At 41.6% G+C, this 27,515-nt stretch overlaps 1 protein-coding gene across 1 annotated transcript in view; it reads right to left on the bottom strand.

The window, feature by feature from the left end:
* Positions 1 to 1,860: 1,860 nt before the first annotated feature.
* LOC136884062 (neuroparsin-A) overlaps positions 1,861 to 27,515 on the bottom strand; it is a 128,087-nt gene continuing 102,432 nt past the window's right edge. Inside the window, exons 2-4 of the mRNA XM_067156086.2 lie at positions 15,796 to 15,877; positions 11,626 to 11,740; positions 1,861 to 2,689 (exon numbers count right to left, since the gene is read on the bottom strand). Of these exons, the coding sequence (XP_067012187.2) occupies positions 2,543 to 2,689; positions 11,626 to 11,740; positions 15,796 to 15,857 (324 nt within the window). The 5' untranslated portion in view covers positions 15,858 to 15,877 and the 3' untranslated portion in view covers positions 1,861 to 2,542. The remainder of the gene's footprint in view (positions 2,690 to 11,625; positions 11,741 to 15,795; positions 15,878 to 27,515) is intronic.

Below are 27,515 nucleotides of genomic sequence, written 5' to 3'. Positions count from 1 at the left end.
TTAAAAGTGTTCTAACCATGTAAATGGATTATTCCTGTCTTTGAGACCTTTAGAGGATGGTTTGGAAATGTACTGGGTAGGGGACCTTCTTTGAGTTTTCAGCAAGTACACGGGGAACATCCTCTCGGTAACAAATACTTCCTCGAATACTTCAAGGCGTCGTAATGATTTGTAAGTACAAACTCATAACAAAGTGTACATTTGATCTGATGAGTAATTTTTATCTGGGTTAAAGGACTGATTTGAGGTCCGCTGAGTTATGTGATTAGCACTGAGAAGCTGTCTGACGGTGAGATAGCGGCTCCGGTTTAGAAAGCCTAGAATAACGACTGAAAAGATTCGTAGCGCTGACCACACACCACGTCGTAAATCTTCGGGCTGACAAGCATCGCTTGGTAGGCCAAGACCTACTTCTCGAGGCGGGTTCGTGCGTCTCTGGCAGCATAAAGAAGGATCGTTCCCTCCGCTACTTCAGACAAATCATTTTCCTACGGTTTTTTCTTTCTTAATTAAGGACAGGGTCGCTACCTTGCGACGTAAAGCCAATAGCAAAATAATCTTAAACAAGTTTACGTTCGTTAATTCGTCTGTTGACAGTACAAATGAGTAATTACTCAGCTGTATCTTGTGCTTTATAAATAGATAAAGAAATAAAAGCTGTTAAACGAAATGCGTTGCGACGACCCACGCCAATGTATGAGCTCTGCAAAATTTGATAGAAGTCTCCGACCATAATTACCGCGCTGAAAAAGGCTTATCACTATGTTTTTATTCTCAAGCGATGCCGTTGTGTCTATTGTTATTTCTTCATGTGCCTGCTGATAGTTCAATTACTGACAGATGTTTCTGCGTTCACAGCTACCCTTCACGATAACGATGTTTGTTTGTCCATCCCTTGGCCCGTTTCTCTACGGGGTCGGGTATGGGCTGAGCTGAGATGAATCTGTCGTGACAGTTTTAATGACCGGAAGCCCTTCCTGACATCAACCTCATCAGAGGAGTTAATGAGATGAAATGAATGACGTGATATATGATACTAGGAAGGGAGAGGATAAAAACCCAGTGCCGGCACATAGCCTACTCCTGTCGAATAGCACCAAGGGGTCTGCTCAAGGCTTAACGTCGCCATCCGACGGACGAATCACCATCAATAGCGTCATATGCCCTCACTCCATATGAGCACTGCTAAGAGGTTTGGAATTTAATCCAGGCTTTGGTATGCAATCTAGTGATTGGAAATATACCACCACCACCTCCTCCTCTACCCTGCCGGCCAACGGGACTCGAACCGGCTAACCACGGTGTCAGACCTTAACGATCATGGCCACCAGGCGGGCTATAACGATCCCATTAAATATACTGGTACCGGGCGAGTTGGCCGTGCGCAGCTGTCAGCTTGCATTCAGCAGATAGTGGGTTCGAACCCCGCTGTCGGCAGCCATGAAGATCGTTTTTCGTGGTTTCCCATTTTCACACCACCTAAATGCTGGGGATGTACCTCCATTAAGGCCACGACCGCTTCTCTCCCATTCCTAGGCCTTCCCTATTCCACCGTCGCCATAAGACCTAGACTATGTGTGTCGGTGCGACATAAAGCAATTTTGTTTTTAAATGTTGGACGCAAGTTTTTGTGTTTCGTCCTCTTTACGGTAGCTCGTTATTCTTCCAGGATTCTTTAATGAAGATACCATAAAATAAATATATGTTTGTTGAGGTGTGATCGATATGTAAGAATCTCACGATTTTTGTGTAATCATACGACTTGACAACAAGGATGTACGGGACACAAGGAGGTACAAACCACTACTGATGCAGGGAACTTGCAGACAGGATTATCCAAGAAATGAGACACAAACAGGATAATGTACTGGTTCGTTTTATTGGGGCTGTATTGCGCATTACACACTACAGTCAACTACAAGGACAACTAAACATACTATACAAACGTATATACATGGAAAAGAGAAAATGTATACAATAGAAGACGGACGTGAAACACATATAATTTACAATAATAATAACAACACAAAATGAGATCAATAATACGATACATGTGTTCGAATGTTCTGGGTCACTGCATGGCACGCAGGATGTACGAGGCTTAGAGCGAAGCCTTACGACCTATACGAAGTGGAACTCGTGTCTGGAATCTTAAGTATGTCAAACATGCTGCATCAAAAAACATCAGTTCTCTCAGCCAGCGAGAGACTCCAATTTGTATGTAGCATGTATGACCCTAGCTTCACGGCTAACGATTCCAGTTTTAATGGCAAGAATTGGCCGAGTGATATCCGCGAATCCTTAATACTGCCGAGACTAAAATAATCTGTGACATTTAAAGGGAGGAAAGGTGGCGTCACTTACCAAAGAAAACGTTAAATTTACTCGGAGTGTATTACGCGCATGCCATGCAATTGTTGGTGCAAAATATTACAAATGATAACCATCAGAGTGACATAATCTCAGATCCAACGCCAGATCTAAGGGATGGCGGTGGTGTGTAGGCTAATACTGATGTGTAGTCGGCGAGTGGCGGAGGAGTTTAGTTGGCGGGAAGACACAGATACTCACTGAAGTAACAGTCGAGAGTGGAGAGGGAACAGCCGGCACATCGCTCACACTTGCAGGACATTCCCTTGCCGCACTTGCCCAGGATGTCGAACACTCCACCGCACTTCTGACCTGGACCCTGAAACAACAAGAAACCTATGTTAACAACGGACACCTCTCTATACGTACATTTTTTCAAAGAACCGATTTTATTTTCTTTCAAGCGGACAACTCGAATCACCATTAGTTTCATCCACTTGTCTTAAGCGGATACTTGACGCAATTTCCTTACACAGGGTTAAGTCATTATTTCTCTTAAAATCATTCTGCAGAGTCCGCCTCCATGGCTAAATGCAGGGCCTCTCAGGATGCTTGCACTGTGCAAAATTCGACTTCGCTTGGTTGACCAGAGTGCAGACCCCCACTCCTCGATTTGGAGCAATAGCGCTCTCTCTCTCTTTCCCCACGCCTGTCTCGCTCGCTCCCCCTGTCTCCCTCTTCCTCGCTTGCTCCGTAGCGCTCCAAATCCGAGCCAAGTTGAGCCGAGCTTAGCCGAATAGCCCAGAGACGAAGCGTTGGTCCGAGCCGAGCCGAGCGGGACCGATGCACAGTGCACGGAGCTCTTGCGCCTTGATTTGCACGCGTGAGATTTTGGGCGTTTGGGAGGCCCTGGTAAATGGTTAGCGTGCTAGCCTTTGACCACAGGAGTCCCGGGTTCGATTCCCGACGGTGTCGGGAATTTTAATCATAATTGGTTAATTTCGCTGACACGGGGGCTGGGTGTATGTGTCGTCTTCATCATCATTTCATCCTCATCACGACGCGCAGGTCACCTACGGAGTCAAATCGAAAGATCTGCATCTGGCGAGCCGAACTTGTCTTCCCGGCACTAAAAGCCACACGCCATTTCATTTATTTATTTTTTTATTCTGCAGACATACGGGAAATTCTTTTGAATTGTTGTACTGTGTCATGACCAAGGAAAACAGAAAGAATTGTAGGCGTCGATAAGAATGCTGAAGTTAATTGCTCTGCATAGAGCTTGTGTTCTAATTAGTGTAGTCTATATTCTGAGAATTCGAGTTGCCCGGGAATGTGCGCGTGGCTATTTACACACAAGTTACCAATGGTTTTTCCAACATTACGGTATTTGAGTGATTCAGATGTGTGCGAGCAAAGAAACCCTGAGTGAGTGGGCCAGTGTCCCATGCAAATATTAAGTAAGACATTATTTAGAATAATCAAGATAAGGAAGTATGCTTATATTTCAGGTGGATGTTAATTTGTTTTACCGGACACCTGTCGTAATGGAGGTTCGACTGTATTAACAAGGACTGTGCTGACAGTGTGAACACTGTGCACAGGTTTGGAATTGAACTGAGGCTTCTAGTGATTAGACCAGCCGGCCGATATCCGATGGTGAACCGGATAACGACCGAACAAGAAGTAGTCAGCTGCGAACAGTTCCAGAAGCGGAAGCAGATGGAGTGCGCTTAACATCGCCATCAACGAGTGATGAAACAGTTGTTAACTTTTTTTTTTTTTTTTTTTTTTTTTTACAATTGGCTTTAAGTCGCACCGACACAGATAGGTCTTACGTCGACTATGGGATAGGAAATGACTAGGAGCGGGAAGGAAGCGGCCGTGGGCTTAATTAAGGCACAGTCCCAGCATTTGCCTGGTGTGAAAATGGGAAACCACGGAAAACCATCTTCAGGACTGCCGACAGTGGGGTTCGAACCTACTATCTCCCGAATACTGGATACTGGCCGCACTTAAGCGACTGCAGCTATCGAGCTCGGTACGTTTTATTTTCATAGATTACATGTTATCTAAATAGTAGACTGTCGCAATAACAGTGGTACCGTGTGGTTTGTTTACGTGAGAGAGCAGTGGCGGATGGTGGTTTGATTTGTTCAGTCTGGCATGACAATATTTAAAACATAGTGCCGCAGGTCTTTTGGATGTACATTGCGCAGAATTTACGATTAGAAAGATTTCTCTCTCTTTTCCTTTTCCTTTCATCGCCTCTCCTTTTGTGAATGTCGTAAAATCACACTAAATACTTCCAATCTTCATCGATTCAATGACATGGCCGTACACGGGAGCAGATGTGTTCTGTTCTTGTCTGCGTTTGAAGATATTGAGACCTTTCGTGTTTCCCGCCACACAGAGTAGAGTTGTGAAAGTATGGGGCTGCAATAACACTTGTACACATCATTTCGCTTTGGTGGTGCTTATTGAGGATCCAAGCAGCCTCCGGGGTGAAGAATCAACAGGCAGTCTGTCTCTTTCCTTTCCTTTATTGTGTTAACTTGTCACGGTAATGTCATCTAGCAGCCAGAGCTTAGAACATAGAACTTCACCACCTCCCTTCAAGTATCCCTTTTCTCCTATTTTTGTTCTTCGCGTTTTCCCCCTCATTTCAAATATTCTCTTAATTATAGTCCTGATTAATACGGGCTGATGATCACCGTCGTGATGAGCAAATGTCAGTAAAGTCTTTGCACTGAAAATCTCTGTTATCATACTCCGTGCGGTAAAATAGTCATCACCAGCGCGCCTGTCCCTTATTAGAAGGCCCTGGTTCGATTTTTGGCCACGTGAGGGATTTCTACTTGGATCTGAGGGCTGGTTCGAGGTCCACTCAGCCTTCGTGATTACATTTGAGGAGCTACCTGACGTTCAGATAGCGGCCCCGATCTAGATTCGTCGTGCAGGCCTTTGGGCTGAGCAGAGGTCGCTAACGAAGAAATGTGTAAGTCAATCAAGTGAGCTGAACCAACTTTTGCACTCCTAAAGTGAGGCAGGCTCCTTTATTTGAGCCTGTATAGCCGTGTTCATCTTTATTCTGACATGAATAAAGTGAGTGCCATCATTAACAGCAAGTCTGACGTATTTGTTACTTTCATAGAGCAGCGGGGCAAATCATAAAAATATCTGACCTGCTTTACTTCGCAGAAATTTATACGAACTGTTTGTCACAATCAATGGAGGTCCACATTCCGCTCGCTCCCCACTTCACCCGCTCGTTTGAAAGTCGCCCCAATGTCAGCATTCAATTACACTAAAACTTCTCAGTTATGGACAGCGAACAGACCTAACAATTTGTCCACATCTGGAAGGTGTCCTTTCATTACCTTCAGTTTTTGGAAATGTATTTTTCCGAATGTCATCAACGTTTTCACGCCTGTGATTTTTTTCAAAGTGATTTAGTCCGCTTCTGTGGCGTAGTGGTTAGTGTGATTAGCTGCCACTCCCGGAGCCCCGGGTTCGATTCCCAGCTCTGCCGCGAAATTTCAAAAGTGGTACGAGAACTGGAACGGGGTCCACTCAGCCTCGGGAGATCAACTGAGTAGAAGGGGTTCGATTCCCACCTCAGCCATTGTCGATGTGATTTTCCGTAGTTTTCCACTTCTTCTCCCGACAAATGCCGGGATGGTACCTAACCTAAGGCCACGGCGCACTCTGTGAGGATGTGAGCCACGGTGAAGTCGGCACCACAAAAATACACTGGGGTGTCTTCACTCTTTAGGAGATAAGAGTGCATAGATCGTCCATGAACAAATACAAAATAAATACATATGTAAATAAAGAGAACAAATGCTGGTAAAAGTACAGCTTCATGTTTGTTGCCTGTTCTGAAGGTCATGGATCTGCTGCACCACTATAGTGAGGAGAATCTCGCAAGTACGTGGCCAGCGTGGAGGTGCAGTGAGCGCTATGTGGCGGAGACTGCGCCACCACGGCCAAAACGGCGATGGATGCCTCGTTATATAAGTGACAGTTGTAACGTTGCACATGACTTTCATACTGTATCAAGCAAAATTTCAAACAATAAGGTTGATCTTTGCCAAAAGAGCTTCACACAGTCACTACTGATCTGCATTTAGGGCAGACACTCAGACGGAAGATTCTCTATCTGTTATTTACCCAGTCTAAATAATTTCAAAAATTGGAAATTTATCGAACATCTTCCTTCGTAAATTAGTCCAATCCCTAACTCCTCTTTCTACAAAGGAATATGTGTCCTCTGAATTGCAACTTTATCTTCATGTGATCTTTCCTACTTTTAAACACGGAGAACCACAGGACACTAGTTGTCAAGGTTACCGTTCGCGCTAATTCTAGATAGACCGTCGTAGCCACTCTACTACAGACGCGAGCTGAAAAGCCCTTATCTAGTCGTTTAAAGAATTTAACATTTTGACTGCCAGTTGCAAAGATAACTATTTCTCCTAACGTTCCGAATGCTACCGAAAAAGACAACGTCCACTGCTTCCTATGGTTGAAGTAGGCCGTGGAAAAACTAGGAGGTCTTCAGAACAGAAGACTATAGAAATACTGTATGCTACAACCGAACAACACAATGGAATTTGCGTGTTATAGATCGTGTTGTCCCCGCCCCCCACCTTACAGACTGCCGATCAGAGATTTCCGAAGGGTATTGCATGCGGCACGGTATCTGAAAGAGCTCTGGTGACACATGTCAGCCCTACATTATTTGCGCAGCCTAATGTTCACCCAACAGACATCTACAGTAGCTTAGTCTGCCATCTGATAGCTTCGAAACTGACGTACGGGCGTCGCCTTCTCAAAGTAAGTCAGGTCGTATTCCACGAACCTACTACCGGGCCCGCAGCTGAGTCTGTCATTTCTCTTTCCCGGCGAAAACTAGTGCCACACCCTCCATACTGAAACGTCATACCGGATGTGCTACAGGGTCCCTGGCTATTTATGTTCGCCTTTATGGGGATATATAGTATATTAAGTCATAAAAAGTGATTTTTAAAATAGTCTCTTAAATTAGTTTGATATCTTTAAAATATATTCCCAGATTTTCATGATCGAATTCAAGCATCACAAATTAGGCCTATATTTTCTTTTGACATGCATACGGTTACGTCCCCTTCATGGCATTCATCGCGGCAGAAATGTAACGATTTTGTCCATTTGAACAAGCCGAACTTCGAAAAGGTTTTGTTGTTAGATTCAAGAAGGCTGTGATAACATGGCTGTGCTCGCAAATCCTACTTCCGTTGTAAATAAAGTGCTATATGTATTGTTATACTAGCTCGTTGATTGTTATAAACAAGTTAGAGCGTTTACTTTTCAATTACCGTACATTTAGCTGTTGTTAAAATGCCCAGGTTTCGTCCCAGAATTTTAAGAAAGGGAAGGAACAATCGCCATTTACGACTTCAAAAGAAATACTGGTGTCACCACCAAACGTAAGGCAACTAGAGGATACGTCTTCTTGTCCATGTGCCAGGTAACTGTGGCAAGAAATCACTGCACTACTTATTCATTTTAGGTAAACCACATTTCAAATTTTATCTCTCTATTTCCCGTAAACTACAATTTTTAATATACGTAAGGAATATTTTCTCCTAACTAAGAGTTTATAGTTAATTTAGATACTACTTCGTTTTTCAATTCCTTGGAACAGCTCTTTTCATATAATCTACATTTTGAAAGAAGATATGTAGGTTATTCTCATATAAGTTATGTAACATTTTGACAACGGTTTGAAAAAATTAAAACATTTCTTTAAAACTTAAGACAAATTCTGTTTTAAGTTACAGAGTTCTTTATTTGTCTTCATATAGTCACTGTAAAAAAAAAAAGGCATGCTCAAAGCAATGACGAGTTTTGAGAAAATGATCTTTGTGTTATTACAGAATTTTAAAAATTTGAATTTGCATAAATTAGAAAAATATATTCATATTTTACTTCCGTAATAATAAGACATAATGTGTTTATATGCCTTTGCTGGCGGGACCTAGTGTTTACGGTGCACTATGTCTTCTGGTATGGGCTAGAGCAATCTTGTTATCTGTCTCAGCTTTATCCTTGGCTTTGACAAAATGAAAGTGACTGAGGTATGAGCGATGCTAGTAATGCCATTCCTTCTGCAGCTAGTCCCTGCTATGAATGGTGTGAAAATGTCACTCATAGGGTCGGTTGGTGCATGCATTTCAGTGGGCTTGACAGACTGATAGCAACTTCTGGCTCGGTGAGGAAAGCAACGGGAAACTACCTCACTCCTCATTTCCCTAGTACGCCTCTTCAGTGATGCCTAGGCCATCTATGACAGCTGATGGTGGAGGGGTTGAGGATCCAACCAGCCTTCGGGCTGAGGACTAAACATACATACAATGTGTTTATGTGCATGCCAAGAAGGTGAATTTATCTAAACTTATAAAACGGGGCCGAGTTAACCGTCCGTATCATTACTCCAGCCCGGCTGGTCACACCCGCGGAACGACTGTCGTTTGTTTGCACGTTCGCGAAGCGTTCGCGGCCATGTTGTCAAGCGGTGCTCAGTGCTGCCAACCTCTGTACTTAGGAACTAATGAGTGAGTGGTGCTTCGATAGTTGTTGGTGGTGATTATTGTTACACGATTGGCGAGGAGTTGTCCTTGCCATGCGGACGTTAGGATAAGACCAGTGATATAGGGACGACACCAGCGCATTCGATTCTTGCGCTTTTATTGTGTTGGGGTTGGTAACGGATTATGATTAACATTATTGACGGGAACGAGATCACGTGCCATTTTACATTGGCCAATAGGAATGCAAGTCGCTACTTCAGAAATGAAAATGGCGTGTAATATTCTTTATTAGGTTATAAAAGTAAATCTACTTCTTGGGACGGGACATCGCAATGAACACATCTCTCTTCTGAGAAGCTCTCCAAGAAAGATTTCATTAATTTCCACTTATAAAATTAGAATGTGTTGTCAGCCGGGCTGGAGTAATATCATAACCGTAGATGTTTTATACTACACTACTAACTACTATTTGCGAGGTTTGGTGTCCGGCCGCTAACTACGTGCCCCCACGTGTACTTTGTGAGCGGCCCTTTGCCTACTTTTCGTACGCTATTTACTTCGGCTGTTGTCATGGACGAACTTCGATAAGGACGTTGATAAATTCTGAAGGTCGCTGAGTTATTGGAGCCGTTGACTTAAACAATCTACGACGTGAGAACTTAGGTCATTCCACTCAGCTCAAAGAGTGTGGACCCGGCCCTTTACATTTAGCCGCAGCGCATGACCCAATTCAACAAGTATCGACCCAGAGACTGACATGACCCTCGCCATTCGAATAGTGGAGCAATCATTAGAAAAGGTGACGATTGTTTTCCTTACTCAGCCAGAAAGTGCTATTGCACGTTCGCGGCCTTCTCGGGAAGATGTCAAGCGGTGCTCAGTGCTGCCAACCTCTGTACTTAGGAACTAATGAGTGAGTGGTGCTTCAATAGTTGGTAATGGTGATTATTGTCACACGATTGGTGAGGAGTTGTCCTTGCCGAGCGGACGTTAGGATAGGACCTGGACAAGACCAGTGATAGCGCACTACGGTAGTCGTGCTCTGAACGTCACAACTCAGAAGGTTTCTTCCTGAATAGTGGGGTCGGCACCGGATGCCGTCCAATGTGGACGTGTTGGTAATGTACAAAAACCCAGTCTCCGAGCTCAGTTTGCTTCTGGCCAGGAGTTAAGCTCTTAACCGCGATCGGCGAGACCTTCCGCTACCTTCATATACAGTACGTTTCTTCCAACTTAACGAAGAAGATATCTGAGTCCACCCACCGTTCACTTTCTTACAACAAACACACATTCCCGACCTCACATTGAACCTTCCCCACTGACGTCTCAGTACAGTCCTCAACTGGGTACTACAGTTTTCCCACGATGCCATTCGAAATGTTTCGTCGCGTCCGTGCTTCGTACTTCGTGCTTCGCAGCATAAATGTCATAACGAAATGTAAATGATGGACATTTACCTCATGTTACTTCAGGAACCTCTGTGACACCACCCCTAGAAATATGTTTACTTTTATGATTAAATGTACCGGGCGAGTTGGCCGTATGGTTAGGGGCGCGCAGCTGTGAGGTTGCACCCGGGAGATAGTGGGTTCGAACCCCACTGTCGACAGCCCTGAAGACGGTTTTTCGTGGTTTCCCATTTTCATACCAGGTAAATGCCGACGCTGTACCTTAATTAAGGCCACGACCGATTCCTTCTCACTCATAGGCCTTTCCTATCCCATCGTCATCATAAGACCTATATGTGTCGGTGCGACGTAAAGCATGTTCACTTAGCTCGATAGCTGCAGTCGCTTAAGTGCGGCCAGTATCCAGTAATCGGGAGATAGTGGGTTCGAGCCCCACTGTCGGCAGCCCTGAAGATGGTTTTCCGTGGTTTCCCATTTTCACACCAGGGAAATGCCGGGGCTGTACCTTAATTAAGGCCACGGCCGTTTACTTCCACTTCCTAGGCCTTCCCTATCCCATCATCGCCAAAAGACATATCTGTGTCAGTGCGACGTAAAACAAATAGCATGTTCACTTCCACTGCCATTGGACTACTTCATTCCCAGAGCTCAACAAAGCTAGATTTCATCACCAACTATCGCAAAGTAAAAACCCTAAACAGTGCTCCCGTTCCGCGGGGGCACTAGAGGCTCTATGCTCGGCCAGGTCACCCCCTGGACGGTCAATATTTTCACATTTGTAGCACTCAGAATTTTTTTTTAAAATACATCTTGTCGTGTCGCTAATGCAAGACCTCGCCCTAGTACTACCCTGCCTGCTTCTGTCCTTCCATTGTTTACATTCAGCACTGTGTTGTTTTTAACACTAACACTTTAAAATACAGCTGGAACGCTGAGTCACTGAGCTGAGTGACCTTGCACCTCCCTGGCCTCTCCTACGGAATGTGATTCAGTGATTCTAACGGGTCTCCATGAATGATGTTACGTTTGACATGACCACAGCTAAATTTAGTTTGTGAGCGTTAAAGGGAACTAACATCAGAGGACGAGTTAGCTACGCTTTTTGCTTGCATTCTGGGGTTCGAGCCCCACTGTTACCATCCCTGGCCAGGGTCACTTTCTTCCAAAAAGTCAATCATGCTGCGCTAAAGTGGAGCGGGTCCTTTGTGTTGCAACTGTCCTTTCATCACATTTGGCAATATGAGTGCGAAGTGAAACAAACAGAAGAAAAATGGGAGGAGGCCTGCTCCTTGCGGCGAACTAGAAAGTAAATGTCGGCTCTAAGAGCTTACCTTGGCGCACACTTTCCTGCCACAGTAGTCCTTGACGACGCCGTGTTGACAGTCGGCGGACTCGACGTCACAGCTGTCTCCTTCGCACGGCGGGCACAAGGACGACGATGAGCACCTGCCACACAGAAATGATCAAATTCGTCAGAGCTATCGCTGATATGACACAAGATTTCTGAAAACTATACAGTAATAATAATGTGTGTAAAGTCGGTCTTTAGTCCAATAATGTGTATGGAGCGGTAAAAACCAGGAATGTTCCTTTCCGCAGGCTGACTGGCCGAAATTCACAGAGATCTTGGATGCTGCAGAACCAACACCTGATTTACTGCAGCTGTAAAGAAATGCTCCAGAACATCAACATCCATACCCCGTGGTTGTCAGGTCTCACCTCAGACCTACAGTATCTGCTCAGTTCATGGAGCATACAACAAACAGCATACAGCAAACAATCGAAGCTGGTAACTGTATGCTGCAAAAAGGACTGGAAAGACTGCTGAAGCGAACGTAAACCAAATCGCATATCAGTTACTTCTGAATGGAAAGGTCAGAACAGCCAATGAAAGGAGCTGTCTCACCGTACCCTTCACGATGACGCTATTAGAACTGTGAATCAGCAGACCTGCACGACATTCGATCAGAACAGATTAAGCATTTTGGACCAAAAACCAAGGAATGGGTTCTGCAGCTTTTCAACAACTGTATGAGCGGAAGTCAGATGCCAAAGGTATGGAGTAAACCTGGCATGGAAGGGAACCACCCAGTAGCAATTCTGTGTCACCTCTACAACATGAGCAGAGTTGCTGTCTATCAGCTGATCATAGCAAGTGAAAGTGTAGGTATGCACTCGGGCAAATGAAATCATTTCAGAATTAGATTTTACGAAAATCGGGGAAACATTCTTACAAAACACGATTTGATCCTTACACTTACATTGGGTTACAATGAAGTTCCATATCCTGCCCACGGGATAATGGATCTCTGCAACATGTCTCATTTATATATCTTTGACTTCTAGACAGGAATCGAACCGTGCATGCCTTTACTACATCCTATAGCACAACTTTTTTTCTTTTCCGAGAAAGCTGGAAATCTTTAACAATACGCTGGGAAACTCTGACTACCTGACGCATACTGTATCTAGGGCAAAATACCACAAAATGGTGTTGTGCCGTAGGTGAGCCAAATTGTAATTCGTGTATTTGCAGTAAAATATTACAACAATATTTATTTAGTACTCTTCATAGAAATATAAGCGGGAAAAACGCAAGGAAGATAACGCTTCTTCATACAAATACATTCACTTTAATTTTACAACTTATACAAATAGAGACCTACTGTTTATGGTATGGGCTAGAATATTGAACTGTCTGGCTTTGACAACATGAAAGTGACTGAGCTATGAGCAGCCAGTCCCGAGTGAAAATGGTGCATGCATTTCAGTGGGCTTGGCAGACATATGTAATAGTAACTTCTGGCTCGGTGAAGAAAGCAACGGGAGACTACCTCACTCTTCAGTTTCCCTAGTATGCTTCTGTAGTAATGCCTAGGCATTCTATCACAGCTGATGGTGGAGCTGAATACTCTGGTGATTGCTGGTGATTATGTTTCAATACGAAGTAGACTGCAACTGGGTAACCATCCTCTGTTAACACTAATCAGAAGCAAAATGGAAAAGGTCCGAGGCACTGCGAGAAATGAAGGTATCGGCCAAAGAAAGGCAATGACCATGAAGGCCTTGCAAATCTAACACCATCGGGGCCGGAAAAGAACAAGAGTTGACTGAGGGAGGTCGGACAGGTAAGGGGAAGCAATGCCAGATTGAGCTTGGGGTCCCTTGGTCGTCAACTCTCGCTCCCAAGTGGAGAGCCTCAGAGGCTTTTATGACACGCAGTTATGTTTCAAGGCTTCATGTTTCCTGTGGAATGTGACGCTGTCCGCTTTTCGTTACAGCACAGGTTTTAAGATATACATGAACTCAATAGAATTGATCTTTAGAATCAAAGGAAAAATACTCTGCAAGGATATGAGAGACGGGCGGAGCAAGAAACGACATCTGTCCCGGGGAAAAGATATTGGCCTAAGTAACCATAAAACCATACTTCCGTTTTTTCATGAGAATTAAACTTCAGAGTAACACAATGAAGGGAATATATCCAAACAATATCACATTGTACCATTGCCAGTAGACTGAGCTTGTGATAATTTCTCACATACTCAGTACTAAGAATGTTTTCATACATGTGCGAGAGTTGTACATAGTCTTCTAGCCAGAATACTACATTTAGATTGTTAAATAATAGTTTAACATCGAGTTTGATGTTTCTTAAACTCCTACCATTTCCTTAGAAACTTTGCTATGGCACCTACATCGTTGCAAGATTGTATGCAGTTGGCACATATCTGCGTCTAAACTGCGTGCGACGTTTATATTGTTTCCTAGTTACAATTCACAACATGTGTAATTGCACGACATTACTGAACTTGTATCTACTTACTGTACTTCCCATCTCAAGGATACTCATGGAGTTATTACAAAATTTAAAAGTCTATTTCGTCATCACAATCAATAAATGATAGCGTAAAACGTTAAATGATATATGTCAAATCAGTAAATTACAAGACATTTAAAATTTAGTTCATGAAAGAACTATCTCACACAAGTCCACCTTTTCAATACACTTTGTGATTCATTAAAAATCAATTACATGTTAAAATAATGGGACATGTTTCGCCTATGATATAATAGGCATCTTCAGCCGTATTGTCCTTAATATTAAAATTAAAGTGGTAGATTAGACATTAGGCTAAACTCAAAAAGCTGCATAAAATAGCTTATTGTGTATTGAAAAAGTGGACTTCCATGAGATAATTCTTTTATGAGGTTGTACGTGGTTCAATATGGATCATCACCATCATCAATGTCCCACTCCAGTCGCCCGGGTGTGGTTTCAATACGGATCGCAATATGAAACTTGCAACATTTAAACATTTTGCTCTGTATTACGCACGTTGCACACCAATGGTATGCCTCACTTCGTCTGGTAGGTGGGGGCCGTAGAATAATACCCATAGTATCCCTGCCTATCGTAATAGCCACTAACAGGGGGACAGAAGTGTGGGTTGGCGAACACGGCGCCCTCAGCTGAATCCGGGCATTGCTTCCACTTACTTGCGCCAAGCTCCACACTTTCATCTATCCCATCCGACCTCCCTTGGTGAACTCTTGTTCTTTTCCGACCCCGACGCTATTACATAAAGATACCTAGGGAATCTTTCCTTTCACGACCTTCGTGGATATTGCCTTTCTTTAGGCTGTTCGCAGTGTCGAATCCCCTCTGCTGCTAGAGGATGGTTGTACTTGCCACCACCACTTGGTTGGTGGAGCGCCAGACAGCTTCTAGCTACACAGCTACGGAAGCAGTCTAATTTTGAGTTTAATTCGTCTGAATCGTGGATTTAACATCAGCGAAAGAGCGAAGTGATCTTTACGACTGCTCATCGAGTAAATAGAAAAGAAACTTTGGAAATAATTGGGAAGGCATTTTCCTTGATCATTTTACCGAGCACAGTGTGCAAATTAAAATGTACACTATCGTCTGCACAATTTAATTACTTTTTACGAAATGCTGCGCGAGATTACCTGTGCGTTACTTTGTAATTTCAGTGTTACTGCGCTTGAAGTTTTGAGACTTCGATGAATAAGAGCGAGATTCAATGTTCCGCTATAACGTAGATCAATGGGCTCGTCTTGGCTTTTACAATATGAGTGTGAGCGATGCCAGTCCCTGTTATGATTGGTGCATGCATTTCAGTGTGTTGTGTAATAGCAACTTCTGGCTCGGTGAGGAAAGCATAGCACCCGAGTACGCCTCTTCAGTGCTGCCTGATGCTGTTGAGAACACGAACAAACGTACACTGCTAGTATCATAATATCTTGTATAAGGTAGGCCTGCTTCCTCATAAGACTGACGGGCAAAGCCGCAGGTCCATAAGGTAAATGTGGAATAAAAGTAATTTGTGAAAAAGAAATCCACAAAGTTCAAGCAATTTGAACATACTGAATATAGACGAAAATTTGTGGGCAAAGAGCTCAGTTTTTTCTACATTCATGGAGACGTGGGCCGTGAAACTCTTATGTTAATTTGAAGACAATTTGTGAAATAGACTTACCCGTCGATAAAGAGCACAGCGACGCTGACAGTGACGAGGAGAAGAACAGTTGAGAGTTGCATTGTGGCGGGTCAGTGGGAGGCTGAAACAGAGAAACACAATAATGGTCATTGGCACGAGTCCTTCCTTACGATTCTCCATTCATTAATGAATAAATAATAAGTACAATCTCAGGAGTCAACGACATTCATTTCTGTTTTCAAATTTCAAGTGTATGTACCTTCAATTACATAACTACAATCGAGCGAGTGGTTTGGATCACGTAACTGGGAGATAGGGGGTTCGAATCACACTGTCGGCAGCCCTGAAGATCGTTACCAGGCAAATGCTTCTGAGGCCACGTGATCGCCGCCGTAACACCTGTATGTGTCTGTGTAACGTAATTTGTAATATCTGAAGCCGTCTCCTTTCGGTTGCAAACTCTGTTAATGTATAACTATTTGGTTCTTCAGTCTGCTGAAACTAATCTTGAGTAATACATCTATAAACTAGCTGAAAAAGAAAACCAGTGGTGACAGCATTATACCTGAAACTTTCCAGTATAATACTCTTACCATACTGTTACCTTTTTTTTACAGGTAGTAAATTTCTCAGAATTAGTTTCAGCAGACAAACAGTTATAAATACTGTAGCCTAACGTAACTGCAGCCGTCTAGTAAGTGGTAGAAAAGTGATGGAAATAAAGGAAATGGTTGCATAATTTACGAGTTATTCAGAACGGATAAGTTCAAGCTAAAACTGTCGAAGACGAAAAGTAAAGACTAGACATCGGATCTTTAATTTTTTACCTATTGTTTTCCGTAAGACTCTATCAAACGTATCTATGTCAATCATCCGTATTATGTATCCACCGTCATAGTAAATTAAATTTTATAGTGCCTATACGCCTATTTCGACGTTGCGACCTCTTTTTTGCCATGTGAACCTACAGGAACCTTCTTTCGCTTTCGTGCTAATTTTACAATTTTAACAGATAATATAAAACAATTAGTCGTCAAAATTCAGGCTCACTGAATCATCGTCAGTATTTACAAAAGCAGAGCGTCGGATGAAAACATTCAAACAAATCCTGTCCAGACATAAAGTTACACCACGACGTTTGTAAATGTTAATAAATTACTGCGCACAAAATGATGGCGGAAACGCAGCGAGACTGACAAAAATCCGTAAGTGAATTTGTTGTTGTGTTGTAAGCTATTTGCCACTTCTGGTGATTTGACCTCAAACAGATTTAAATTATTGTACACAAATGTATGCTCTTTCAAATATTTCAAATTATTATTATTATTATTATTATTATTATTATTATTATTATTATTATTATTATTATTATTATTATTATTATCACAGTACTCATTCAAATGTATCATTCCTCCTATTTTAAAAGAATAAGAACCTATTTTACATATTTTTCCACCTATCTAGGCGCTTAGAACTTATATTTTTTGGGACCTTAAGGTCCGATGTCTAGTAATGGCAGACATAGAATGGTAGGAAACTGCCACTCGGTGGGTGAAGGTAAAACAAAACCAGTAAGAAGGAACAAGGTAGTTCACTGAATCTTAAGCTTTACAATATAAATATTTCATTTTCATTTATTTTTAGTGTGAAAAAATTGTCAGTCATGGTATTTAAATGGTGAATCTTGCTCTTACCTTCTTGGAAGTATCCCTGAACTGTGAAGCACGACACACACGGGAGATCCTGACACTACAAGGTTCCACTATCGTGTGATGGCCCACGAGCAATAAACATAGCTTATAAATTAAAAAGAAAAATGTTTTGTGCCCCCACGTGATCAAACCGTCCAATGACATTGGCGCAGTTGAGTGTGGGGGTGGAGAAACCATCCCCACTTCAATTACAATTTAATTATTAAAGTTAGTCACTGGTTCCAGAATGTGCTTGTGTCATACAATCGCCATATTTAAGTAGGACCTCGTCATTGTATACCTTACAGAGTCTACTTTGCAGAATCATATGCCATCATTTTTAAAGGACAAATCATTCACAATCATGTTCCAGAATCATGGACTGAAAGGATCAGCCGGTTCCAAGTCAGCGGGCAGCCCCGGGTTTACCCAGTACCTGGGTTGTTGACGTTGCTCTTTTTTTTGCCGACATTAAAAATAATTAATAAATAATTTTAATCAATATAAATAATTATTGGTGATTAATAATTAATTGATACTAAATTAACAATTAATTAATTATTAATTAATAATTAATTAATTAATAATTAATTAAATATGTAATCAATAATTAATACAATATTAGTAATTAATGCTCATTAGTAACTCATTAATAATAAAAAAGTAAAAAATGAGCGATTTAAATGTTTTGCAATGTGAAAACTATCTTGATTGGCGTTAGCGGTTTAAAGATGGAACTTCCACTGCTCGAAAAACTATTACAGGAGAGAAATTGTAACAGTGAAACATGACGATCAAGTTCGATCCTGACTGGTGAGCTGTCAGTAGATTTATCGGAACGTAAAGGAACTCGTGAGGGACAAGAATTCTGGCACCTCGCCGTCTACGAAAACCATGAAAGTAGTTAATAAATGTTGAGCAGGCTACAGTCAAACTAGGTGAAGTTCGTCCGATGTTGCAGGGTTACGCTTTCATTCTGCTCAAACAAGTTCGCCTTTTATCACTAAGAAATGGCAGGTGTCGTCCTAAATGCAGAAAAAAAAGGACGGTTTTATTTTGTTGCATTGCTTTCTTAAAAACTGGTTATAAAATACACCACAATATCGCACAGTTTGGGGGATTCTTATTTCGTGTCTCTTATGGATCAGTGATGCCTTTGCTGGCGAGATGTAGTGTTTACAGTTCACTATGTTCTCTGGTATGGGCTATATCAAATTTGTTACTTTCATTGACCTGTCTCAGTCTCATCCTTGCCTTTGACAATATGAAAGTGACTGAGGTATGAGTGATGCTAGTAATACCGTTCCTTATGCAGCCAGTCCCTGTTATGAATGGTGTGAAAATATCGCTCATAGGGTCGGTTGGTGCATGCATTTCAGTGGGCTTGGCAGACTGATATGTAATAGCAACGACTGGCTCGGTGAGGAAAGCAACGGGAAACTACCTCACTCCTCCTTTCCCTAGTACGCCTAGGCTATTTATGACAACTGTTGGCGGAGCTGCAGAGGATCAAACCAGCCTTCGGGCTGAATACCCAACATACATACATACATACATACATGGATAAGTGAAACTTCTCCTTTCCCCGACCAACGCCCACAATTTTTATTCATAATTCAGACAATCGGAAATCGTGAAGAAATATTTACAGACCGTCACTATACAGTCATTCAAAAACTAATTGTGTATGTTCCTCAAACACAGCTAGATACAGGGAACATGCGATCACCCTTACATGCACTAGGCCTATGCTTGGTTCTTATTGTTACTAGAGAGCACTGATTATCTTCTTTGACTTGAAAACTGAATCCACGATATCCCCTGCCTGTCTTAAGAGGAGACTAGAAGGGTCCAGAGAGCGAGGGTTGGCCACCATTGCACCCTCAGCTGAGTCCTGGCACTGCTTCCACTTGTGGCAGGCTCACTTTCATCTATCCTATCCGACCTCCCTTGGTCAACTCTTGCTCTTTCCTGACCCCGACGGTATTACGTACAGCACTCGAGGCCTAGGGAGTCCATGCTCTTCGTCTTTCTTCGGCCGATGTCTTCATTTTTCGAAGTACTGGACCCCTTCCATTTTTCCTCTCTGATTAATGTTAATAGAGCATGGTTGCTTAGTTGGTTCCTCTTAAAAGAAAAATCACCACCAACATTTGAAGAACGAATTTCTGTAATAGAGGAGAACGATATAGAAAACGAGTTTAAATACGGAAAAGGTCAATTCCAAAACTGGTTTGCCAATCGCTACCGCCAATTACAGGAATAGGAAGAAAAATGTGAAGAAAGCCATTAAGAAGCAGCCATACCAAGAAGTGAACAATGTGGTTTTCGAGCCGTCTGTTTGCTTCTGGTCTTGACGTAGTTAATTTCTCCGCAAGTAATGGTCTCCGACATAGTCATTTAATAGTAGTAGTAATTGGTTTGATGACTAAGACCCCCCCCCCCTCTAAAAGACAGATTTTTGGTTATTTATCATCTGTACTGCTTTGCAGCCATTGCTCATCAACTGCTCATTCGAGACTAAAATCCAGGAAAAGTTTCGTCCGATCATCAACGACCTTGGAAGAACCTGGAGAGAGCCGCGCGAACACAGTGAGGTCTGGTGTCGGCAGGTCGAGAGCTGTTGTGGTGAAGAACAGAACAGGACTTGGGAGTGGAACATCTGACATGACCTGAGGAGTGTTGCGGAGTATGGTATTACGTCTTTCTGGTCTCCATGACAATCGATGGTATTCATCTACCGGAATGCATGTGGAAATAGCAGCTTCTCATTTCAGCTGGGCGTTTGCACGTTCATTCTTTAACCTCTTCACAAAGTTTTGAAACAGTAAATTATGTTTTTTCTGTGGTGTGAATTCGTTACTCAGCCGAGAAGTGACGGTTCTTTGAAGTAGAGGGAGAAGTGTCACACCTCGATCTGCGGCGGGTCCGTCTATTTACTGGTACATCAGGTTTCATCTATAGAACCGAGTGCTGGTGCATTTCGCACCGATGATTTCCTTGTCAACCAACTCAATATCGGAATCAGATTATCATCAATATGTTTTGACACAGCTCAGAAAAAACAGACCATCCTTGAAAATGTTCCCGGGAACATGGTCGAACATTCTGTCTGTCTGTTAGGTCATCAGCCCAGAGGCTGGTTGGATCCTCCAATAGCACCACCAAAGGTTATGCGGTTATAAGGAAACCCCAAAAACCAATGGCAGCACCAAAATGGGGCGTATTAGGCAAGATGAGGAGTGAGGTAGTTTGCCATTGCTTTCCTCACTGGGTCAGAAAGTACTATTGCAGCACGACTGACCCTATGAGCAGCACCTTTCGTAACACTCAGATGCACTAGTCATGCTCTGAATGTCATTACTCAGCACTACCCATACCCCAGCAACTTCCATACTGTCACAGCCATGGATGTTGACTGGGACTTCGGTGGAAGCTACACTTTACTCTGGCTTATGCCAAGAGATGGATGCAAAAGTACTGTATCCATCAAGAAATGACAGCAGGCAGGGTCGAACATTATAAAGAACATAAATGGGTGAAAGTCTTTGGTGCAACGGGTCTGGCAGAGGAGCCGTCTGTGGTATCATGATCCTGAGAACTGAGAGAAGAGAACTCCTGGGGAACAAAATTCCGGCACCTCGGCGTCTCCGTAAACCGTAGAAGCAGTTAGTGGGACGTAAAACCAGAAACATTATTGTTACAAAACCATCTTCTTCTTCTTCTTCTTCTTCTTCTTCTTCTTCAGCTTTATCATATCCACAGTACGTGGGGTCGCTTCCATTATTCCTGTCCGGAAGCACCTTTTCCTCTACTGCTGCTGGTGGTGATTATTGTTTTAAGAGGAAGTATCAACCATCCTCTTGTAGCTACTCCAACCACTACTCTTATACCTTCATATCTTCCACACAATATAAATAACATTTGTTTGAGCGCCAGTTGCTTTTTTAAGAAAAACAACAAAATTCGGTAGAGCATACCTCTTATATCAATTATCTCAAGGCGTGAGGTGATAAACTCACATATCTGGCAATATACAGGGATATGGATCAGGACAATATTAAATTACGGTTGCATTTCCACAATTGAGAATTATACATGGAACTGGAATAACTTATTATAATTAAAATAATACTGAGTTTATGACTATAATTTACGTCACAATGAACAATCATTTACGTCTTTTAATTTAACATAAGAAATATATATATCGTGAGATTTGCGGTACAAAAAAAAAAAAAGGAAAATTTAATCTAAACAAAAAAAGCTATTGGCATGAACTTGAAGTGAAATGTGATATCACCGCTGATTACACTCTTCTTCATGTTATGAATGCATAACATGTCTGATGCTTTAATTACCTGTTGTCTGCATACACCGCTGTTGAACTTGAAATTCTTGGGAAAACCTGTGAGCTGAAATCGGGAGCCGTCTGTTGTAATCTTCTTATATAACAAGGAGTTGGCCTACATACCATGTACGCGTGTAGGGAGCTCCAATGTAATTACGTCCACTCAATATATTTTAAATAATTGGAAAATATTATTGAAACATCTTGTGAATTCCATCCTCACAAGAAGATGATGTTTCTTTTATCAGCATAGTACCCGTCTCTGTTCGGATACAAGCACCACTTGTAGACTTCCTCGACGATTACCTCTTCAAACACAACTCTTAGCTCTGACCATCACACTAAGACCACTTCTTCCATTTGATACATCTGACTGTTACTTATGATCTGCACGATATCAACTGCTTATGAACTGAGTAAGAACAGAATACCTCTCCCCACCGTCGCCTTGACTTTATATAACCTCGCGATGACGACTCATCTCCCCACTCACTGTTCATCCCTTCCACTTCCACATACAGTAGCTGGCGAATACTGACACTTGGTCGCAATCACGTGTCCACGCACTGATGTCATCAGTCATGTGTCGTCTAAGCGTACCCAAGCGGTCCAAGAATGACTATACCGAATGCGTCACCGGGAAATCTCCTTGTACACAACATTCCCAGTTAAACATAGCCTCGATTGCAAAATACTATGCCAGCTCATCTAGCCAAAGTTACAAGCCACAGCATGACAATATGAAACCAACAAATCTCACTTACTACAATACAGAATAATTACAAACATATTCACTTAACCTATGATTAAATACAATAATATACGCGATACCTAATTATTACAGTCTAAATGATGAGAAACAGAATATATAAAATCTAATGAATCAGGTTAATAATAATAATAATAATAATAATAATAATAATAATAATAAATACAGAATGGAGTCTGTAACCCTGTTGTACGGTTACAGAACGCCTCCCTCATGAAATAATCGATTAAATGAATCGATTGATTCATGAAATATCTACACAATCACCTGAAATCGAGTACACCATAGATACATGTATAAAAATGCCCTTTACAAATTTGGTACATAGTATCATCCATCTGGATGTTCGTTGTTACACATATAAAACATTTATCAATTATCATTTTCACTTTGATTATACAGTATTATTTACATACAGATTACATTTCTTTCTCACTTCTGTCGTTTCAAACGTTCATTGAGTGTTCAAAAGTAGTTCTCGAAGACATTCCATTATATACACTGTCTCCAAGCACTGGAGTTTATTGCACTGCCGTGCCTCACTTATTATTACAACACACGCTAATTTCACTGAAGTCCTGTTCGCAATGCCAGCTTCATAAAACATGGTGAATTAACATAATAATGAAACTTAATCAACAAACTCACATGATATATTTCTTAAGATTTCTTATATTGTATGTGCCTACGATATTTCCTTCCTTGTCTTCTAATGAATAAGCACATTTCCCAATCCGTTTCACTACGGTGAAGTATCCCTGATATAACAAGAAAAACTTAGAAAATTTACCAGCTTCTGCTGATGACGGAAGTGGCACTCTGAGTAAAACCTTGTCACCAAGTTCAAATTCATCCAATTTAGTCTTTTTCTGCTGGCGAATACGTTTATCTCCTGCTTTCTTTAAATTCTCCCTAGCCAGCTGGATATAAAAATCCTTAGTTTTCTCCTCTCCCAAGTCCAAGCCTAACATACTCGCAATTTCATCAGTAGGCTTCCTGCCGTGATGAATTTCATAGGGCGTAAATCCAGTGGACTCGTGCAACGTGATATTACACCAACGTTCGACATTACTCAACTGTGAAAACCACGAGTTGTGTTTATCATGCACATATGCCCTAAATATACGTCCTATTTCACGCATCGTTCTTTCAACCATATTGCTTTGCGGGCAACGTACCGATGAAAATATAGTTTTGATCCCCAGTTCATTTAGTTTGGTATTCCAGATCTTCGAAATAAACTGGCTGCCATGATCAGATAATATTCTGAGGGGACATCCGAACTCAGGAATATATCTGTCCACGACCTGTTTGAGACAACCCCTCCCTGTAGCTTTCCTCAATGGGTACATCTTGACATATTTGCTGAAGGCATCAATCAAGACAAAAACAAATTGGTAACCATATCTGGATTTGACTAACGGTCCAAACAGATCAACACTAATAAGCTTCCCGGGTCTGTCAACAATAACAGCCTGCCTGGGCCCCTCTAGAAGTCTAGTCGGGTGCTTAGAGCGTTGGCAGAGATCACACGTAGCGAGTATTTTCCTCACGTGCCTTCCCATATTCCTCCACACAAAGTTACCCTGAATAGCATATAAGACCTTATTTGCTCCAAAATGACCCAGCTCCTTATGATAAAACCAAATCATATCCTCTTGCAGGGCTTTAGGTACACATACATTGAACTTCCCAGAATAACATTTCCGAGTGAGAAAACCATTACATAACTTATACGTAAATTTACCGTTCAGTAGAACAGTACCTGGTTCCTTATCTCTAAGCGAGGTCAACAGTCCCGCCAACTCTTCTTCTCTTTCCTGCTCGGACAACAGATAACGAAGTCTATCTCTTTCTGCCGTATTATCAGTCATCGAGCCAACACAAATCAAAATACCTTCTTTCACCTCTAAAGAGACAGTATTTTCCTCCTTAGGGAGATACCTGCTGAGAAAGTCAGCCATAACATTATCTTTCCCTTTAATATGACGTATCTTAAAATCATATTCACTTATGGCTAAAATCCAACGAGTCATACGATTACTAGTTAGTTTATAAGTATTTAAGAATACCAAGGCCTGATGGTCAGTCCATATCTCGAATTTATTACCTAAAACATACATTCTAAACTTACTTAATGAATACATGATTGCAAGAAATTCAATCTCAGTGATCGTATATCTCTTTTCTGCCATACTGAGCCCACGACTTGCCAAGGAAACTATGCCTAAATTGCCGTTATCATCTCTCTGACATAAACATCCAGCAACTCCCTTCTCTGAACCATCAGTCATGAGAATAAATTCACGATCTGACATAGGATATCTCAACATAACTGCTTCATTAAATCCATCCTTCAACTTCTGGAAAGCCTCATCATGTTCTTTCCTCCACTTCCACTTCGCACCTCCTTTCAATAGCTCACGAAACGGCTCTAACAGCGCAGAATATTTACCCACAAAACGTCGAAAGTAATTACACATTCCCAGAAAAGATTTCAATTGCTTAACATTACGTGGAGTAGGAGTGTTGTTTATCTTGTCTAATCTCGTCTGTTCCGGTTTAACCCCCTGTTCAGATACAGTGTGTCCCAAAAATGTGATCTGTTGTGAACACAATGTCGATTTACTCAGTTTTAATGTAAATCCCCCTTCCCTGATTTTATGTAGAACAATCTGTAAGTGTTTCATGTGTTCCTCAAACGTGTGGGATGCTATAACAATGTCATCGATGTACATGGTCACAAAACTATCCGTATCTCTCCCTAATACTTTATTCATGGCTCTAACTAATGCTGCAGAAGAAGTACGGGTCCCGAAGGGCACCCTGGCGAACTGATACAAGCAATTCTTGTATGCAAAGGCCGTAAGTGGACGGTCACTTTCTCTAAGTGGAATCTGCCAGAAAGATGACGACAAATCAAAAGTAGAAAACCATTTTCTACCTTCAAAACGTTGAATAAGTTCCTCTACCATCTCCGCCCTTTGCTGATCGGCTTCTATCCTCATATTCATTAATCTGCCATCAATGCACAGTCTTACCGTGTTATCCTTCTTAGGTATAATAACAAGTGGATTTAAATTAGGACTACATGATGGTTCAATTATATTATAATCTAGCATAATGTCAATCTGCTCTTCAACCGCGCTAGCGTATTTTAACGGAATGGGATATTTCGGTCCTACAAAAGTTGAGTTATCAATAACATTAAATTTGTGTTCGTAAAGATGTGTTCTACCAGGCCGATCGCTAAAAACATCACTATGTGATATCAATAATTCACACAATTCGTCCTTCTGACTTTCCGCTAAATTACATTTCTCCACTGTCTCATACAATTCATCTCTAGAATCTCTCTGTATGGACACATGGCAGACATCAATATTTTTCCTAATATTAGGAATTTCACACGATCCTTCCGTACTAGAACACACTTTATTCGCACTAATTTCTGACAAAACATCATATGGTAAACTGACTTCCCTGCTACTCTTTCCCCAAATAAGATTGACATTACACAGATCAAAATTTAATTTAGCCTTGTGACACGTTAACCAGTCGGTACCTAAAATAACGGCATAAACTAAATTAGGCACAACTAAGCATGGTTGGAAAATACATTCTCCACTTATGCTAATGGGGACAGCTATTTGTTTATTCACTCTTTGAGACTTGTTTCCAACAGCTGTTACGATGAACGTATTCCTCACTGGAATTTCCGCTACCTCATACTTCTCTCTTAAAACTTCCTCATACAGCTTGGAATTTACACATGACTTCTCACTACCAGAGTCCAACAAAATCTTAACTTTTCTGCCCCATATCAGCAGTTCAATCGTCGGGGTAACAGTAACACTACTTAAATTATCCTCATTACATAATATAAGATCACTTAACAAATCTTGCCTTATATCTAAATTTAAATTACACTTATAAAATTTATTGTCTACGATTAAGTCGTCACTTAAAACATTTGAATTATTGCTACTTAGGTCACAATCATGTTCACTTACAACTATAGGCTGGTCGACATTAACATACTTATCTACCTTATACGTGAACTCACCATTTACGGACTGTCTCAGTGACCTGTTTATACAGTCCGTTGCGCGTTTAAAGTACTAGGTTCGGTTACGACTTGTTGGTTACACACCTCAGTCGGCCTCCCCTGTTGCCTATTTCCTCTAGCGTCATTATTATTATTATTATGGCCTGTATTCTCCCGCCTCCCAGCTTCTGGTTGATTACCATAATCACGCCTCCCAGTCCTGAAATTTTCCGAACTATTTTGATAATTTCTCTCCCTGTGGAAATTATTATTAGGTCTCTCCTGATATTCTCTTCTGTAGTTACGATTATTCATAGTCCTGTCCTGATTATTAGATTGGTTACCCCTTCCTTCTACATTCCTATTAGGTGTCCTACTATTATTCAAGCTACTACTTAAAGCATCAAAACTTTCCAACAAAATCTCCATTTCCTTAATAGTCTCCACTCTTTGCATACAAACAGCTTCTCTTATTCTATCGGGATAGTGCTTAGCCATAAGTCTAACTATATCAGCCTCAGGTCCAATACATTCTAAATTTCTCCACACCAAAACATGAGCCAAAAAGTATTCAGTCATTCTAACACCCTCGTTAGAATTATACCTGCCAAACATTACTCTCTCTCTCTCTCTACTCTGAACACCTTCACTCCAAAATTTAGCCATGAATTTCTCCTTAAATTCAGTTAGACTAGACATCGAGCTTTTATATACTTGAAACCAAGACTTAGTCTCTCCTACGAAAGCATTAGATAAGATCTCCAATACAGTTTCCCAGCTAATAATATTGTCTCTTAATTGAACAGCAAATTTCTTCTCTACTACTCTCATAAATTCCATCGGGTTAAATTCTTTCCCAGAAAACTTAGGTAAGTCATGATCTCTAGTGATTAAACCATT

Source organism: Anabrus simplex, chromosome 12 (assembly GCF_040414725.1).
Source record: "Anabrus simplex isolate iqAnaSimp1 chromosome 12, ASM4041472v1, whole genome shotgun sequence".
Taxonomy (NCBI): domain Eukaryota; kingdom Metazoa; phylum Arthropoda; class Insecta; order Orthoptera; family Tettigoniidae; genus Anabrus; species Anabrus simplex.
Note: the sequence above shows the minus strand (reverse complement) of the source record. Positions and strands in the feature narration are given on the sequence as shown.